We start from the raw sequence: 19,163 nt of genomic DNA, 5'->3' as shown, positions 1-19,163 counted from the left end.
TTAAAAGTGGGTTCTGTAACACACGTAGCAAGAAATAGAGGTAATAGCCAGATGACAGAAGGGAAAGGTCAATTTACCAAAATAAAAATGGATAGGAACCCCGTCTAATATCTACTTGAATAGAGGGTCTCCTAGAAGTGCTAAAATTGTGGCTGAATCTTAACCCTCAAGGTCTGGACTGGAACTCCACTTTCTGTACGCCTTGACAAGTCAAGAAGGACTCGAATGCTCAGGCAGGTGGCGGGCCGGCAGTGGGCAGCAGCCACCATTTTGTCTCCTCCCGTTGCAGTGAGAAAGGGGCGAGGGGGAGCAGCGTGTTGCTGGTGCGCTGCGGTTCCCTGAATTCTGATTTTTGTGTGGTCCTCTATGGAGCTAGGACTTGGACTTGATGATCCTTGTGGGTCCCGTCCAGCTCGGGGTATTCTGTGATTCTGTGAATTATACTCAGGTATGCAGACAACAATGTAGTTGGGGGCCTACAGATCAGAGCAAACTGTGGTGGAAGGGGAAGTATATGAAAAAAGGTATTTTCAGAAACATGATAGTTTCTTTAAAAGATAAAATAAAACCTGTATATGGAATTGTCACAACTGTTTTTCCCTTATTATTAGATCCTTCCAAATAGAAAGAAGATCGTAGGACCTTTGATTCCAACAAATAGCTAGACTGAATTTCTGTAAAGGATTCCAAGGTTTGGAAATGTGTAATATCCATTCAATTCACTGGCTATTAATACAAACAAACAAACAAAAACAACAAAAAACAACCACCCTCCAATTCAGTCATCTTTACTATACAGACAGAGGTAAATGATCACTTAAAGAAAAAAAAACACTTGATAGTTATAAAAATTAGCAAAGATAGTTTCAGTGATTAAATAAATTCTGTTGTGTGAATAAAATACTCGTGATGGTGCCAATATTTTATGAGTCTTACCACAAAGTGCTTGACTACTTGAGGTGAAAGGTGGAGAGAGGATTAATTAAATGTTTGTTGGTTCTCTGAAGATTCATGTAGCAATCATACTGTGGGGATGAATTATAACACATACAAGTAACAACACATCTGTTCATTATAAGCTATTCAATGGTAGAGCTTCTCTTGCTCTGTTTTGAGAAGATCTGACATAGTAGAAATTGTAATGGAGAAACTCTGGTTGTGTCTTGTATCCTTGGGATCCCCCCAGCCCGGCCTGGCTTCAGGCCACAGCACAGTGTGGAAGCAGTATGAGTTCCTTGATCAGTGGCGATTACCACCCATTGAGCAAGTGTCAAGTGTGGGTGTTGAAAAATATTGTGGACATGCCCTTGGTACGTATTGAGAACAGAGGTAAAGGTAATAAATAGTCTGTCACTGTTGTCCATTTGCCTAAAACCTTTCTCATGAAAGGACAAATTCCTATGTTGTGCATTGCCTTGTTGTGCCTTCATGTGTTGCATTCTCTATTGAATATTCAGAAGTTTGGCATGGTGAAACAAAATAGTTTAGAGGGACCAAAGGTATTTAATTGCTTAGTGCTTACTGCTGATGAATTATTGTATGAGCTATGTCAAGGAACACTAGAGTACTCAAATGGGCACCTAACATATCTAAGATCAGGAAAGGTGTAGGCTACGTGCCTTTTTAGTCATGAGATAGCATGAAGAAATGTGTGCTGTCTGTTTGATACAACTGTTATAGATGGAGTAGTTAAAAGGCGGCTTGATTGAACATGTTCTGGGTGAAATTTAACTGTAGTTAGAATGAAGCAATTCTGCAGAGCTGGGGAAAAAATTAGATGCCATGGCATAGGATTGTTCACCTCCCCTGAGGGAATTGCACCTGCTGTTATTAAGATGATTTTCTATGTAGGGGATCTTTGACTGCTTCCAGACACTTTACAAATAGGTATACTTGAGCACATTTTCCATCCGCTTTCAGTCTGAGGACCAACCTTTTTCTCCTTAAAGTGGAAGCTGTTACTGCCAGGTGCATCTTTTGTTCCTTTGATACTGGAGCTGATATTACACACTCAAACTGAGAAGCAGAAGCAGAGCTGAGAAGGCATGCTTGCAAAAGGCACTTCATGGGCAACCAGGTTTCTTCACTATTCAGTGTCAGGTACATTAACTTCTGCTTCTAATGATTTTGTTAAGATATTACATTCAATGGTGGACTTAGGACAATGCACTTTTTAAGTCTTTCTTTCTCTACCCTTCCGCTCTCCGAAGAAATCACCCTTCTTACAATAGTTGGGTTAAAGAAAGGAATGGGAAGTCACCCAACATTATATTCCTGTTTCTGCTGTTTTAAATCTCAAATTCCCTTCCTGAATTCCTTTGGATAGATAACTTCTGGCACTCTATTTCCTGTTGTTTAGACCTGATGTATGCATAATTGGATCAAATCATGATTAGATGCTAACATCTGACCCATATGCAGTGGTAGAAAACAGTGGGGAAGGTAAATACCCTCCTTGGCGTCCAAGTTCAGGTTATTTGCTTGTATCAAATAGGTATTGACAGTCAGATAAAACTCAGTGCTGATTTTCCAACTAGTTTCTGTTTGAAAGCAGCACAGCTTGTTCTGAACTAATTAAACAGTCATTCATAGCAGAGATCTGCTGGGTGCCGATAATCAGATATACCGATATTACACTGTAAAAATGGCATTTTAAGGGCAAATTGAAGCTGTGAAGTTGGGCATTCATGCTAGGAAATATGACATATTGCCTACTGAGCCTTGATTGAAGCTGATAAAAATTTGATTGTGAGCTGATGAATGTTATTCAGTATTTAGGTGGCCTCTGTAACCTTAGTTCTGTTCCCTCATTAAGGCAGTCCCAGGACAAAAATAGTGTTTAATATCTGTGTGCTCTGCCAGCTAGGTGTTGCAACAGAGGACCATTTGGTTCTCTGCAGACCTACCATTTGAAGGGGCTGTAAACCTAGTTTGTTATTGAGCAGAAGTTATTTTACAGGTGGAAAAAGCAATGGAAAAAATAGTTTTGAATTCAAGTTGTAAAAGAAAAATGTGTAATCATCAGAGAAAAAGTATAAATGTTTGTGCTTCTCTTTTTTTAGTCATAAGCAAAAAAGATACATCTGAGATGGTGTATTTTGTTGCTTGTTTTTTAAGAGTTATATGATACTACTTTCTGTAACTTCTGATGAAAACATTTTGAGAAGCTTTTCTACTATTTAGGAAAGATATTTGACATTATAGTTCCCAAAAGAATAGTTGGTTTATTTTAAAGACTGTCTTGGAGACTGCAGTGGATGATAGAAGTCAATGGTAGAGAAGACCCAGTTAAATCTCTTATACATGTCTCTTCTGTTTCTGTTTTCTCCTTGGTTTGCACTGCCTATCTGGAGTTATGACTTTCTTCTTCTGTTTACTGTTATTTTACAAGCGCTGCAGCGGTATGCGTGTTAGAGCATTTGGGCCTTCTGTATACCAGCTGATGTATTCGTTATCATTGCGATCTGTCAAGGACCACCTGCTTTGCCTTTGAAGGGGTATCTCATGTTTGCTTATTATTGATCATCATAAAGCACTAAGAAGTGTTTGATGAGCTAAGATCGTGGAGATTAATTCAGCATTTTCTCTAGCTCTATCTGTCTTAAGTTGATAGAGTTAAACTGATAAGAATAGAGAACTGGATCCAATCAAAAGCTTTTCTATCAAAAGCTACTTGGTAGCTCCCTATTGTATTTAGACCAACAAATGGTATCAGATTACAGTAGTATGCCAAAGAACCAGTTTATGATTTCAGACTGCGGGCAGGGAACTGATTACATGCTAGGGCACGGAACTGATCACATGCTAATATATTTTTCTCCATTTTATGCCATTTTTAAAATTATCGTTATCTCTTGATAATTTCTTTTTTGTTTGTTTGTTTTCACATGGCTCTTATTTCTCAGACATAAAGGCCATAACTGCACCTCATTTTCAGCAGACAGCAAAACCTCTCTCAGCTATATTTTCCTCTTAAAGCAATTGCTTGTCCAGTTACCTTCCATGTTTGAAGTATTTTTCATAAACTCATTTTGTTTTCAAGTGTACTAATAAATCTCAAAATAATACAAAATGACGAGTTGTGAAAGGCTTACTAGGCACAGGTACTGTATTCTTGGAAATGAAAAATCTGTTGCAACACCATGACTAAATGTTTAAGCAGTGGAGCAACAGATGATGTTCACTGAGAAAGTAGACTGCAAACTGATTTATTTATGATCAATATTACCCACTCCAGGGAAAGTATCTCTTTGGGATGTATAAAGACAAGTACTGTATATAATATAAAGGAAACAAGTAAGGCTATCCAATGCCATTTAAACTTCAACAGGATGGTTGTATCAGTTTTTGGATACCATACTTTTTAAGAGGCAAGTGGAGAACTATATAGTCCATAGGGTTTCTTAAGTTCCTTACTGTCCTGTTGTTACGTTACAAAAAATTCTGAAATTAAAAGAAAAAAGTCTTCCTTTTTTTTTCTCTATTTCTTCTTCAGATTAGGTTACTTTAAATATTTGTAATTCACTTTTTTTTCAAAGTCCACTTCTATGATGTACACTATCCTCTTGGGGAGGTCAGTATGACATTAGGTCTATTTTAAGTTCACCTCAGAAAACCTATTCAGCTGCATAATCTCTGGTAATGATCTTTGGGAGAGTAAAAGTACATGCTCAATTACAGACTCAAAATTTTCCACTAGCTAAAGAAATTTGGATTTCTTTTCTTCATATCCTGCCCAATTCTCAGCAGACCCAGCTTATTTCATATGTCAGAATTCAAAGACTCTTCCAAATTGTGCATCTTGAGCAAAATTATCTTGATTTGTTTGTTTCTGTTAGGCATTTGAATTTTTACAGTGTTATAATCCCAATATTTCCAGGATATTCGTCTTATACATTTGCTAGCGAGAGCAGAAGGTCCTAGCAAAAATAACCATCAATTGTAGCATATCTCAGTTCAAGAAGCCAGCTTCTTGCCATTTCATAATGTTTAAAGAAATTAACGATGCAGTCTCGTGGTATGGGACTTGGAGAATGTTTTCAATACTTATGCCTTGAAAGTATAACTTGAATTTTTTTCCTTCAGATATTGCAAAGCAATTGAAAATGTGCCCTGCACTGCGAAAAGCACATCTAGTAGCAGAGTAACCAAGTTGTTGGAACTAGCAGAAAAGAACAAGGTTCATCTTGGCTTATTTAAGAATACTAGTTTGGTTTGATCCTGGAATTGTGAGGCTGTGTGTTTGTGTGTATGTTTGGAGGAAAGACAGGACGGGGGACCTGAGAAGAGAATCCAAGGTGGACAGCAATGAGAGTTACAGTACAAGTGAAGAATTGCAGGTCTAAAAACAGAGGAAAGACGGGCTCAATATAGTGAAATAAAGGCAGGCTAAATTATGTTGTGTAATTTGTATTACACAGAGCTGGTTGTAAACACTGCTGTTAGGTTGTCTTACTCTTGTCTGTATAAAAAATTCTGAAGAGTCTGTTGGAGCTTCTCTCTAAAATCACTATTGTTTTTCTGAATTTTCGAAATTCAGTATGACAAAGCTGAAGGCCAAGGAATGTGCCTTCAAGCTGTCCATTGTGCTCAATTAAAATTTGGTGAGAATTTGCCTACTTACCTTTTTTTTTTTTTTTTTCCATTGCTGAAACTCAATCTGTATGCTCAACTGCTTATGAAGCCTGGCTGTAAGACACAACAATGAACCTCAACTTGTATGCGTCCCCCCCCCAATGCAGACACAAGCTTAGCTTAGTGTAACAGCTAGCAAAACAGCACGTTGGCTTTTAAAGAAGGGTGTTCAGTTGGGATCCTCTTAGATCCCTCCTAGGTAGGCTTGTACGTTAGCAGGGGCTGTGCACGCTCTGTGCTATCTGTTAGGAGTGCTGCTCCTTTGCCGCGTGTGGTAAAAGTCACTGCTTCAGTTCAAGAGCAAAGACTTAGTGGTTCTTGGTGAGTTTTGTATGTTAAAAATGTGTGTTGGGATATGGGTTTGTGAGGAAGGAGCCTAGCTGGTGGGAACCTGAAGCAACAGAAGAAGGAAGGGGGTTGTCCTTAAAATGAAAACAACAGAAAATAATCCATCTGTATTCCACTCTTTCTCTCATCTTCTATTTCTTCCCACACAAACAAGCAAAACCAGCCTAACTCACCACCACCCAAAAAACACACACTCAACTGCCTGGGAAATAATGATTTTTATATTTTACAGACTGTATTTAGGGCACTCATTTCTGCCTGCTGAGCAATTGGCAAATGCTCTTTTTTCCCAGATAAATAAGACTTTCATGTAACTAGATAAATATTTTTGTTTTCCGAGTGACCTGGAGGTGACGCCTGTGCTTAAATGACTGTGGAAGATAAGGGGTGATGCACTGCCTGTGTCTGAGCACAGGGCTCCCAGAGATATTCCCAAAAACACTAAAGACTGGGGTGCGCTGTGGTGGGGAGGCAGAGGGATGTTGATGTTGAGGGATGTAATTTTGCTTATTTAGTGTGGGCATTTTTTCTCATAGGCACTGGAAGCAGCACAGGTCTTGGGAAACATGCTTCTCTGTGAAGCGTGTTTGCTGGCAGCAGGCTGATTGCAAGGCAGAGCACCCCATGCCAGGAGGATGGAGAGGGTAGGTGGTGGCAGCTGTGGAGGTGACCGTGAAGAACTGGGATGGGCTGTGGAGGTCGCCTCGGCTGAGATGTTGTAGGAAAATACTGGCTGCCATGTACAACCTGATCCCAACCAAAAAAAAATGCAGAAAAGCAAAGCAGGCAAAGGCCTGCTCCCATCATGGGTCAAATCAAAATACACATTTGCTTGCTGAGTTAGTGTATATTAAATGGAGTTTCATGCATTTGTCACTATAGCGAACTAATTTTAACAGGACCTGATAGAAAATCTAAGCATTTGGCTTTCTTCATATCCCCTCCACCAGACAGGAAGGAAATATGATATAGGAGATAAATTAAGCACCTTTCTGGACCTTTCTCACTGATTACACCTTCCTCTAGCTGCAGAGGGCAACAAGGAGAACCTTGAGAGTATAACCAGACTTCTTAATCCAACTTCTGTGCAATTCCAATTTTTTCTATTACACCCCGTGTCTGCTTTTCTCAACAGCTCTCCTGCCTTGGGAGTGGTAGGATTGGCAGGAAGTGTACCCGAAGCCAAACATGCTTAGAATCATTTGCAGGTTTTGCTGGGATGTCAGGGTTTTGCTTAATTTTCTAAAGCTATAGTTATTGCCTAAATTGCCTAAGCAATCATGCATCTGGGCAAATCTTATAGAGTTGTCAAAATTATCATGACTTACCTCACGTGTGAAAATGTCCACCCAATGACTGGTAAGAGTCGTGCACAGAAAGACTAGGAGCTTTCATCCACTTCTGGCACCTCAAGGAGATGTACCTCATGTCTGAAGTCCTCTTTGAAGAGCTCGTGTTTCAGTGGGGCTGTATTTGGTTGCTCAAGCCTTTGACGTGAGATACCTCTGTTGACTGGAAAACAACGCACGTCCAACACAGTGAATTCATGCACAGCACAGATGTGTTTTCACTAGGCTTAAGTCAGGTGGGCTGGCACGTTAAACCTGCCCAGAGCTGCAGGAGTCCCCCCCTTCATTTCTAGCACGTTTTGCCTCGTGGAGGCTGTCACAGCGCCTGGCGAGAGGTCGGCTTTGAAGGTGGCCAAGTGCACAGCTTGTGCTCAGCTCTCCTGCCAGTGGGTACGTGGTGAGGAGAGGCGTCTGGCTGGCGAGATGCTCAGATAAGGAGCCGGAGGAGACAGCCTGGGTGCAAAGACTTAGCAGAAGTGGCAATTTAAATGATAAGGTAAGGGTTGAATTGTTAATGGGGCAAGGGAAGGGAGATACGTCCCTGTTCCCTGTCCGTCACGCTTGGCTTGGGGCTGCCACCTTGCTTCATCCATTCTCCATCAATGTTCCTCACATGACAACTGGCCCTTATTCATAGCTCACTGAGTTTGTTAAGAGTAAAGATGCATGGAAACTTGGTTGCTGTGGAGATTCAGTGAGGATGGACGATAGGACCTGGGGATCTCCTTCCCTGCTATTTTGTTTCTAACGGAGAGCAACGCTATCTCCCTACCAGGTAGTGCCACCACGCAGAGGATGCTTTGCTGGGATCATGATAGAGTTCCAGGAAAATTTAGACACGGAAATACTTCTTTTAGTTGGTGTTATGCCAAGATTTGGTCAGGACAGTGTATTCTCCTCCTCTGCACCTTATCACTCAGTAACTCAAGAAAATAGGATCTTGCTGAAACCCCAGTGGAAAAATTAATTAAAAAAAAAAAAATGCTGATGAGGAAGTAGAATTTATCAGTTTGATGTAGGAATGTTTCCTGTTGAGCTGCTTGCTAAAAATACATTTGTTTGTAATATTTTTGTTCTTTAATAAAATTGTGATTAAAAGTTTTAGTTATAAACACAAATCATAAATACTGTCCTTTATGGTTCTGTGTTCCATATGGCAGTGAGGATATCAGCAGGAAGGAGCACATGGAAGGTTTGCAATGACAGCAATCAGTAAATGAATGAAAATCTTGTAGAACAGGGTGTGAGGTTAAAATGAAGAAAGCAGCAGCAAACATTTGGCTGTCATCTGAAACAACTGGAAGAACTGAAAAATATCAAAATGTTAATTTTTTCCTCTGGATGAGGTATGCAATATATTATGTCTTTACCTGCAGGTATGTATTTTAAAGCTGATTTAGATATTAATTTTTTATTCTGAAGACCGAACTTATGCGGGGCAAAATAATTGTTTGCCTTTCCCCTGGGAGAAGAAGAGCATCACATATTGGGGTGGAAAGGTGAGGTGGTCACTGAAATATACAGAATGGATAGCTCCAGTGTAGTACTTCTATTGACTGGAATTCTTCAGCAAAGATACTCACAAGCGGCATGAGGGTTATTTCAGTGTTTTCAGCCCTGGTACCACTGCTTCACTGTCAAGAAGTAACTTTATGCTGAATGTAGAATCTAGCTGAAAGGTTGAAGTAGACACCTTGTGCTCCTTGTAGGCTTCCTAAATGGAAGGAATATGCAAAAAAAGTGTCAAAAGAATTTCTACAAGGAATTTTTTTGTTCTCAACATTAACTGAGTGGATACTCTGCCTATCTAGAGCATCACTCTTTAATAAATTCTGCAGATTTGGGATTGCTAAATTACACCATGACATAGGGAAGCATTTAAATTTTCAGAGCTGGCTTCAGTAGCACTACTCATACATGAAGTGCACTTAGAGAAGTCTTTGGAAGATAGTGGCTATAATCAGTATTCTGTTCTGCTCGAGATCCAGATAAGTGGTTGCTGCACAGAAGTAGCAGAACAGAGAGGGAAGGCACCATTTAGCAACTTCAGAAAATGTGTTCTGAGACTGGTGTATTGATTTAATCTTTTGTTGTTGCTGTTATTTCAAGAACTCAGTAAAAGTACGTGTCACATTTAAAATAGTAATAATAAAAAAAACTCTTCCTAATTTCTTCACTAGTACTTTTCTTGTTCTTTACTGACCACGAATGAGGAGAGGACCACGTGACTCTATTTAATTATCTTTTTAGCATAATCTACAAGTTTTCACTTTCTTAGTATTCTTAGTTGTAGCTTTGGGAAATGGAAGATGTTGTTGTGTATACAGCACAAATACATGAGTAATTAGATCTTGGAGCCAGCTGATGTTGTCTGTCTTTTTAATTTTCATTATGCCTTTGGCTCTGTAGCTGCTTCAGTTTTCTTGTCGTTGTTTGGTTTTAGTTTAGTTTTGGTTTATTATCTTACTAGATAGTCGTATATAAAAAGGCAATACAGGGTTAATTGCTGTTCAGGGAAAGTGTTTAAAAAACAATATCAGCTATACCTCATAACAATATTTTTTTCATGTTTGCACTTCTTATTTTTGAAGCTTTAAGATGTATCCATATGTCTGATTCTGAATCACACACATAGGTGCTATAGAAATACAATTAGAGCTTTTGTACACCATCATATTTTTGTTCTTATATTCTGTTTCAGATACGTATTAAAATTTTATAACAATTTTTCATTGTTAAAAAAAGGAACTCTCAAAAGTAAATCTAATTTCAGTGTTTGCCCCTGTAATTAATAGTTGGTCCCCTTGGTCAATTCACTATACAACTACTATAAAAAGTAGTCTAGAAACTCAGTTGTTATCTGCTGTTAACCTAGCTGCTACACCAATAATTGATTTAACAAAAGATTTCCTACTGGATAACTGTTAAGAGAACTGAAAAGCAGAGGCAGAGCAGTGAAAAACTCCAGAAAGATGGGATACGTCATTTGTTTCCTCTAGGTAGTTTTCTGTGACTTTTTGGTCTCTGTGTGTCATTGAATCATAGAGTGGTTTGGGTTGGAAGGGACCATAAAGATGATCTAGTCCCAATTCCCCTGCTACGGGCAGGGATGCTACCCACTAGAGCAGGTTGCTCAAAGCCCCATCTAACCTGGCCTTAAACACTAGGCGCTTTTCTTCTCCTTGTGGCAGTTTTACTGTCCCACAGTAAAAGCTTGAAAAGAGGGTGTCTGCAAAATGGGACTTCATGAAATATCAAGATATTCTGATTTAAATGAAAAATAAATAGAAAAAAATATTGCTGTGGGGTGTTAGAAACTATTAGAGAATGGCTCGATGCTGTGATCTCAGAACAGAAATAACCCTGAGCCTCTGAAAGAGAAGTTGACCAAAGGAGGGTAACTTGGGAAAAAAAAAAAAAAAAAAAAGTAAAAAGCTGTGATTATTATAATGAGCTGTGATATTCAGAGGAATATGGCCCGTATTCTCATGGTAGTAACCAGCTTTGTTTTCTCTGGCGGAGGTAAGGAACTAACAAAATTTATCTTGGTGCTATCCCTCTTAAGCATGTTGTTTACTCTTAATTACATATTGAATAGCAGCTGGTGTTTGAAGAATAATCAAATAGAAAGTTAGTAAGGAGAAGCAGGGCGATAATGATTCAAGCTGATATTTCTTTCTGCTTGTGATGGTCTGGAGGACTCTTGGTGATCACTGAACCATCAGGGCTCCTCCTCAGTCTTGCCTGAAATGCCCAAAACATCAATTTTGTAACAATAGAGGCAGACCAGATTTAGCTCTCAATTTTGATTTTGTAATACCAGGTTTTCATAACTCCTAGAACACGTGGAACTAAACTGTTTCCATCTCTCTCTCTCTATTTTTTTCTTCCTTCCATTACCAAGGAAAAAAATATTGAAAACCGTTTCCTGCAAGAGATTCAACAAAAGCCTTACACTGCTCTGGTTGTGAGCTAAAACCAAAGTGACTGTCCACTCTGCTCTGTTCTTTGAGACTGAGAGATCTATTATTTCAGGGGAATGAAGAAGTCACGCTAATTTTTTGAGAAACCCTCCAAGTACTTTTTGTTAGATACTGAATTGCCTGTAAAGAGCTCTGCCTCAGTAACATCAGGATAATAGCATTTCACTGCCACACACAGATGCTCTAAGAGTAAACATATTAGTTTATGAAACACTCAAATATGGCAATAGTGTAGGCCAGTTTAATAGCTTATCTAGGATTTATAGGTAAGTGAAGTGGTCTTTTATAAACTATTATTTTCTAAAATCAGAAGGGCAGGAAACTTCCTAGTTTAAATCTCTGGCTAGGCAGGGGAAGGAAATCAGCTCCAAAATAGCCAACTGTATTTTCCCATTGCCTTGAACAGCTCTTCAAGCACAGATTGTCTGAAATAGTTGCCATGATATGTTTTTACTTTTCAGGCCATGGAGCTTAGGGAATCAGTTTTTTAATATCTACATCATTTCTTTCCTCCTGGGACTGAAGCTGGTTACCATAGCAAAATGGCAAGGAAGCTGATAAGCTTGTAGTACCATTTGGCAAACAGGGTACAAATTTATTTTATTAAGACAGCGGACTGTGAAAAAATTGAGATTAGATATTCTTTTTTTTCTTCTGCTTTAGTATAGTTTAAAATACTCATGAAGAAAATTATTGAGAATACGTATTGAACAAATGCTCTTGGCTACATAACAAGTGTTGCTGCAAATAGTAGGAGCTGCAGTTTTAAATCTCTGCAAATTTTTGATACTCTCAACATTGCACTCTGATTTCTCTCTTTTCCTCCCTATGGCATCCCTCAAAGATGCCATACTGTGAATGAAATGAGCTTCTGTTTAACAGAATAGTTACAGGTGTCTGTCTCTTTCTACTTAAAAATTACTTTGTCATATAGTTTTTATTCCCTCTAGACAAAGCGTGGTCATCTGTGCCTGTCTTATAAATCAGTCTGCGAAGTCCCTTGGATACACCCACGAAGGATATACCCACAAAGAGCTTGTCTTCAGGACTGAGCTGTTCCTTTTTTTCTGCTCAGTTAACTCCTGAGACATTGCCTGGCATCCAAACCACCCATTGTCTGCTGTTCTGGGTGCAAGAGTTGAGTCACTATTTTGGGGAGTTTGCTTTGGTTTTGCACTACTAACTCTAAGTGAAACGAAGTCTCGGTTTCTTGGGGTTAAAAAAGAAAACAGAATATTTCCTGAAAGTCATTTGTGCTCTCATCTTTTTCCATTTTGAATATGCGATGCGTGCTGTTTTATGTGCACTGACAGATTTTCCATTTACTGTAAAATTAAATCGTTCCAATAGAGAGGATTTGGGAGTCTTGCTGTAATCCAGCCGTGCAAAACATGCTACTTAGTGTTAACCCATTCGATCTCGTACTAACCATCTTGAACTTGGAGAAGTGCTGTTCCCAAGCTGCCAGTAATGCAGCTGTGAAGGAGGAATCAGAGTAACTCCCAGGAAAGCCTACTTCTGCTCCTTTTTTAAGATGTTTCTTCAAGATAATGAGCACTAGTATTTTTTTATACTATGGGGGGATTTTTCATCCTTAAAACCCCAGATTTTTGCTCATTCTAAGCAAAGCAATGTGATGTAGCAGTGGGTTAGGGTGCCTGGGCAAGATCTAGGTGGCAGCTGGCCGGTGTCTGATCAGTTTGGGGAAGAGATGTGGGACCTCAGACCTGGGAAGATTCAGACAGCCATAGAAAGAGCTGAGTAAGAAGATAATTGTAAGGGGAATATGTGAGTTTCGGGTCGGGGCTTATTGCATGTGTGTGTGTATGACCTGCGCCTTAGCCCTTTCTCTGTCCCTTGTGTGGACTCTTTGGATGGAGGGAGCAATCTGCAAGGGATGAGAAGTAGTTTCCTCCTTGGAAACCAGTTACCTGCAGATACGTGTAAGTGATAGTGATGATAACCACCCACGGGTATATGTATATATGTATATATAACCTGTGGTCACTGTGTTTTACTGGAATTCCTGAGTGTGGAACTCGGTGCAGGGATGTAGCCCAGAACGCAGCACTTTGATGCGGGAGCTTCGGGTGTTGCCATCTACTGGCAGCCATCCAGCGAGAGGAGAAGTCCCTCCGCAGTAGTTTAACGTACTGCTTCTTTTGAACTGAAAGATGGGATTTTTCTGTGTAAATCCTCTTTCAGGTCAGAGTTGTTAATAAAACAATTTCTGCTGTCCTCTGCGTATGGATGTAGTCAGTCCCAGCGGGCTTTCTCTGAGACACCGTTGCTCTTCGGGATGTTAGTGTGTGACACGGGGACAGCTCCTCTCTCCTGCACAAAACGTGGTCTGGGGAGTCCTGAGCACCCACTGTGAGCTTGGGGCTTGACAGGCACCCACATGGGTGCTGATTTTCAGAGCCTGGCCCTGTATTTTCAGGGAAGGGGTTGGTCTGGAAATTACTAGTAACAAAGGCAATGGGTATGTTTGAACTCATTGGAGAACAGGTCAAAGATTCCTATTTTTAAGAATATTGCAATTCTGACAGTCTTTTTTTTTCCCCTAGAAGAGATGAGAGGTGTTCCAAATAAGTCTGTCCTCAAAGGGAGAGACAGTACAGCTTGTGCAGCTCTCCAGAAGTTGTAGTTTGACCTCTGTCAAGGGAAATGTTTATATGATACTGTCAAAAGCTGTTTGAACATTATACATGAACCAAATGCTAGCAATGGGCATGTTTCTTTCCTTTTTATTAAAAAATGGTTAGGAAATAAAAGAGTTGCAACACTAGTTTTCAGCAGAAGTTATGTGATTGCTTTGTTACAAAACATACTCCATGTGGAAGCAGAAGAGTGGCATAGCTTTTCCCTTGTACTTGTCCAATCCAAATACACACCAGACTTAATAACTCTCTCTGTAGTCATGTTCATAAAAATGTTAAAAATGTACTTTTAACATAAAATTTTATAACATAATTTATTTAGAAGAACTGGATATTCCAATTGCTCTTAAACCCTGTGAAAAAAAAAACAGCATTTTCTCTTCGTTATTTTAAGCACTATTTCAAAATAGTGGTTTAATGTATCTTTGGTATGTTTTCAGGCCAGATATGTAGGTACATGAGCACAGAAATATTTGTGTTCCTCTGTCAGGTCTGTCTTCATGAGTCCTAGCTGCGTCTTAGCTGACACAGTGGTAGCATTTTTAGATGGATTTTTGTCATAGTAGTTGCAAGGTACTGGATTACCAAAACCAAGATTACAGTATTGCTAGTAAAGTTGTATTTTTACAGTGAAGCAATACACAGTGTTAAGAACATATATTTAAGGCCATATATGGAAGTTTTGTATTTAAAAACTAGAGAAGTGAAATACACTGGAATTAAGAGCTTAAGGTTTAACCATGGCTTGGATCAGGGAGTCATGGAATGGGCTGAGTTCTAGCTGTGCTTTGTTACTGATGGCAGTTTTCCAAAATGTAATCAAGTATTTCTTTTTTTCTTCTCCTTTTTTTTTTTCCCCTTTTATTGCAGCTGGTCTCCAATGTTCTCATCTTCTCCTGTACAAACATTGTAGGCGTCTGTACCCACTACCCAGCAGAGGTGTCCCAAAGACAGGCTTTCCAGGAGACGAGGGAATGCATACAAGCCAGGCTGCATTCTCAAAGGGAAAACCAGCAGCAGGTAAGACCAACAGTGGGAAATAAAAAATGAAATTGCTGAAATGGAATTAGCATGCAAATTGTTCCTGTAGGATTGGATTTGCAGGCCTCTTGCTTGATGACTGATGCAAGCAAGAATAGGCCAATAGGAGACGGCAGGCTTTTTAAAGGCTTGAAAGAGAACTCAGGGAGTATTTCTTCCCCAGTACACTGATGGATTTGTCCACAGACATCAACAAATTCTGTGGACTCTGCTCTGCAGATGAAAGTTATATAGTACACAGAGTGTGCACTGGTTTTTTGCACACATTGGAGCTGTGTGTTGAACATGGATGCAGCACACAGGCTTCAGGTGGACCCTCTTTGTGAGGATACAGTGTGGTGTGTTTATCAGCAAAGCCACTACCAACAGGTAAGGCAGGTTTCTGAAATGAAAGAGGTATAAATTTGGCCACAGAATATACTGTCCCTTGATGCTTCCAGAGAGTCCTCTTCCTGCCTCGTCCAAGGTTTCCTGCCTGCTTACACACCTCTGTGCACCATATAGGCCTGAAGTCAATTCTATTTTATAATAGGATAGAAGTAATAGAATAGAAGTAAGTTTCATCAACATGTCCAATGTTTGTGTGCTGACAGTAAACAGCTTAGTTTTCAAGGGGACCGACCATATTGGCTTCCCGTTTCAGTTGTGGGTTCTGTGGCAATGAACCTCTCGTCTCCTCAGGATTAGATATGAAAGACCTTTTGGACCAGTGTGACTATTCCTTTGCTAATACACATCTCTAACTCGCAAGATGTCTTGCAGTGGTCTGTCCCGTCCAGTTTGAAGGGAATCATGAAATGGGGCTTCCAGTCTTCCCTTGGGAGGTATCCTGGAGCTTGGTTGTGGTTGTGAACTTGGGGAAGAGGTCAGGGGAATGAATCCAGTGGAGCATCTTTGTATCTCTGTGGCAACACAGCTTATTTTTCCCTCATGTCCCAGCCCATCTGCATCTATGGATCAGTCTTTTGGCAGCGTTTATGAGGTTCTTCTGGCTGACATACTTGCTGCTTAACCCTTACGGTTATTTTGACAATATATATATGAAAACCAAATTCACAATCACAGCTCTTTTTTCCTTTGTAACAAATGTAGTTTCAGAAAGATGAAACAAGTGGCCAATCCTCCTTTGGCACCTTGAAATGAAGGAAAGAACTGAGCCAAGAGAATACCCTATTTTATTTATTGATTACAGCTCTGTCCTCCCTGCTGAGAGGGAGGCTGCCTTTGCATGTCTCAAATGCATGTGCCGTTCTGGATTTAGGAGCTTCTGTGCCAGAAGTACCACATGAAAAATGTCCTTACAAGTGCCATAGTCTTTGGCCTTTTTATCTCTCCCTCTTCCCCTCCCCAAAGGTACCATACCATACAGGAGACAGCTAGGACATCAGTAAAACACAGGTCAAAGCCAGTCACTAAGTTGTGTCCTCCAGTACATCCAGCAGGAACCGTGGATCCTGGCAGCTGGGGACTCCTAATAAGATTATTTGCTGCTACAGCCTGCACTGACATTGATTTCCAGGTTCAGTTCAGATGCATCCCTATGCATAATGCATCGAGATAATCTTGAGGTGACAGCAGATGCAAATACCGGCAGCTCAGCCCGCCTCTGTGAGAGCAGGTCTCCAAATAGGCGTGGAGGGAAAGAGCCCAGCACTCTTATCATCGTTTGCCTGTTTCTGGAGACCTGACGATGCTCTTGTGTGCTGTTCTCTATTAAAGGCAGGCAGATTATCTCCAGCAAAGGAGTGTATATTTTCCCTTATTAAGCTTCTACTGGCATCCAAAATTAGAAAGAAAGTAAACAGAAATCCAAAGTGTCCAATCCAGAATAGACAATCCTCAATGATTTTATTACTTGAGATAACTTAGGGCAGAATCATAACAGGAATTACTGTACCTTACACAGAATAAAATAGTAGTGGGTGAAAAAAAATATATATTCTCAATAATCTGCAAATACTTAAGATCTGAGTAAAAGAGTGGTTGTCAAGACTGCAGTTTTCCTTCTAGCATTGCTTGTCTTCTGTCTGTGAAGTCGTCTTCTTTACATCTCTGCATCACTTAACTTGTGATGAATAGTGTTATTAAACCTGAGGACAAGTGGACAGATGTAGCACACTGAATATTTGTTAATGCTTTGGGGTCATCTTGGGAGAGTACGACATAAACAGTTAAAATTCCTGTGTAGTATAGAGTCATTGTACGGATGTGTGTGTTTTATATATCCACCCACGTATACATATATCCATGTGGATGTATGTAAATAGAGTAGATCTGTATTTTACTCCTTAATCTGTGCCTATTCTAGTGAGTGGTGCTTCTTGGTATGCATTTGTTTAATGTATAATTCAGTGGAACTATACTCGCATCGTATTTTGAAGTGAGAATTATATATGAATTTGCTTTTGCTTTTTTTTATCAGGTCAGACTGCTGCCTTGTTAGACTTGTAAAACAGCAGTCCCAGCCACCTCACTTGTACGTAAGTGATTTTACAGTGAGGGCTGCAGTACATTCTAGTCATTACACCAAAATGAAAATTGTACTCTGGTGGAGACTTTAATTTCTGTGCTCCATTTGAAATAAAACAAAGGGATTTTTTTGTTGTTTTGAAGGTCTTTTAGCGTGGCTTGTGCCTTACTGAAGCACTTGTTACAGCCTCCTCCTGGTAGTTTCAGAGGTTATTTTCAGTGATCATGATGCTCCCAGAAAACAGGATGAAAATAATGTCCAGCTCAGTAACACAGCTCAACCTCCTAATTAGTTGTTACACGAAGGATTGTTCCTGTTGCATGCATTCGTTTCACTTGTTAAGTCTTATTCCCAGTCGGTGATAGTTCAGAGTGGTGTTAGTCTCATGGAGACCTCAACTGTCTTGAAAATATTGGTGGTTTAATCTGGCAAATGCCTGTGGCGTCAGGAAGAGCAGGGGTGAGGGTTCTCAAGCACAAGTTATCCAGAAATCTACGTGAAAATCCCTTGGAGTACCAGTAGAAGAAGCTTACTCCCCCAAACATGTCCCTGCTTTTCAAGCAAGTAAAAAAAAATCATCCTTCACTCTGGTGCACCCACAGGGAATGTTCCAAACCTGCGGGTGCCCTGAGCTCCCCGTTGAGCTCTGAGTTATTTAAAGGATGTGTAAAATCACACGTAGAGTAGCAGCTTTCACACATTTGAGGATGCCTATTATAATATGCAAATGACAGCAGTGTATACACCAGTTACCCTGGTAAACATACAAAATGTGTTGCGCTTTTACGCTCAAGGAGTACACTAATAGCTGACAGAAGCCTGAGGACATGTGCATGATTCATAATCTTTATATATATATATGTGTGTGTGTGTATATATATATATATATAAAATTTGGCATTGTGAATGCTAGCACATGCAGTATGCCAGTGAAGGTGAGAGCGCTTTAAAACACAAGTATCTTGTCAGGACTGCTGCAGTTTGGAGCTGGGGAGATAGACATCCCTCCAACACATCTTTTCCTGTGTTATTACTACCTCCTCAGGGACCGGAGGCAAGAATCAATCTCTTTAAGGTACACGTTGAGGGGGAAAAAAGTAAATACTGGGCAATGTTGCAGCCTATAAAATGTCTCAGTGCATGCTGAGTACGTATCCAGTGAATCCATCTTCATCTGGTTTTCCCAACGTTTCTCTCCCTCCTTAGAGGAAGAAATAAGTGGGGAACTTTCAGATAAAGCCAGAAATTAGAATCCAGGAATGTGTTTATAACTGAAGTGTGGGCAAGAGGTTTGGTGACGTGAGTAATTAATACAGGAATGCTGACCCCTCTGAGTCAGGGCTGCAGCTTGAGCCCAGCTGCTCCCTGTGTTGTTGAGAATTAATGAGCTGTTAGATAAAGTTAGGCACCTTCGTTTATTCTACATTGTGTCTGTGTCGTCAGGAAGGAAGGCCCTTTTCTTCTGCTCACTGCAGGGAAAGAAAAATAATAAAAACAAGAGCGGCGCAAGCTTTTGGAATTCTTCAGCTATTCCAGAGCACTGCTTGCAGGTTGAGCTGGAGCTGAGCCCTGAGGAGATGCTCCCCACCTTCTCCAGCCAGAGCAAAAACTTCCCCTGAACTGCAAAGGGTGTGAGTGGGAATAAAATTAAGGGATTGAACGGTCTGGGCAGAATTGA

At 40.1% G+C, this 19,163-nt stretch overlaps 1 protein-coding gene across 2 annotated transcripts in view; it reads left to right on the top strand.

Moving 5' to 3' along the window:
- ADCY5 (adenylate cyclase 5) overlaps positions 1-19,163 on the top strand; it is a 221,056-nt gene that overhangs the window by 110,482 nt on the left and 91,411 nt on the right. For both annotated transcript variants that reach the window (XM_083841338.1, XM_083841339.1), the window contains exon 2: positions 14,845-14,994. In XM_083841338.1, coding sequence (XP_083697464.1) covers positions 14,845-14,994 — 150 coding nt within the window. The remainder of the gene's footprint in view (positions 1-14,844; positions 14,995-19,163) is intronic.

The sequence above is a fragment of the Anser anser genome (genome assembly GCF_964211835.1).
Source record: "Anser anser genome assembly, chromosome: 6".
Lineage (NCBI taxonomy): Eukaryota > Metazoa > Chordata > Aves > Anseriformes > Anatidae > Anser > Anser anser.
This window is presented reverse-complemented; position numbering and strand designations above follow the sequence as displayed.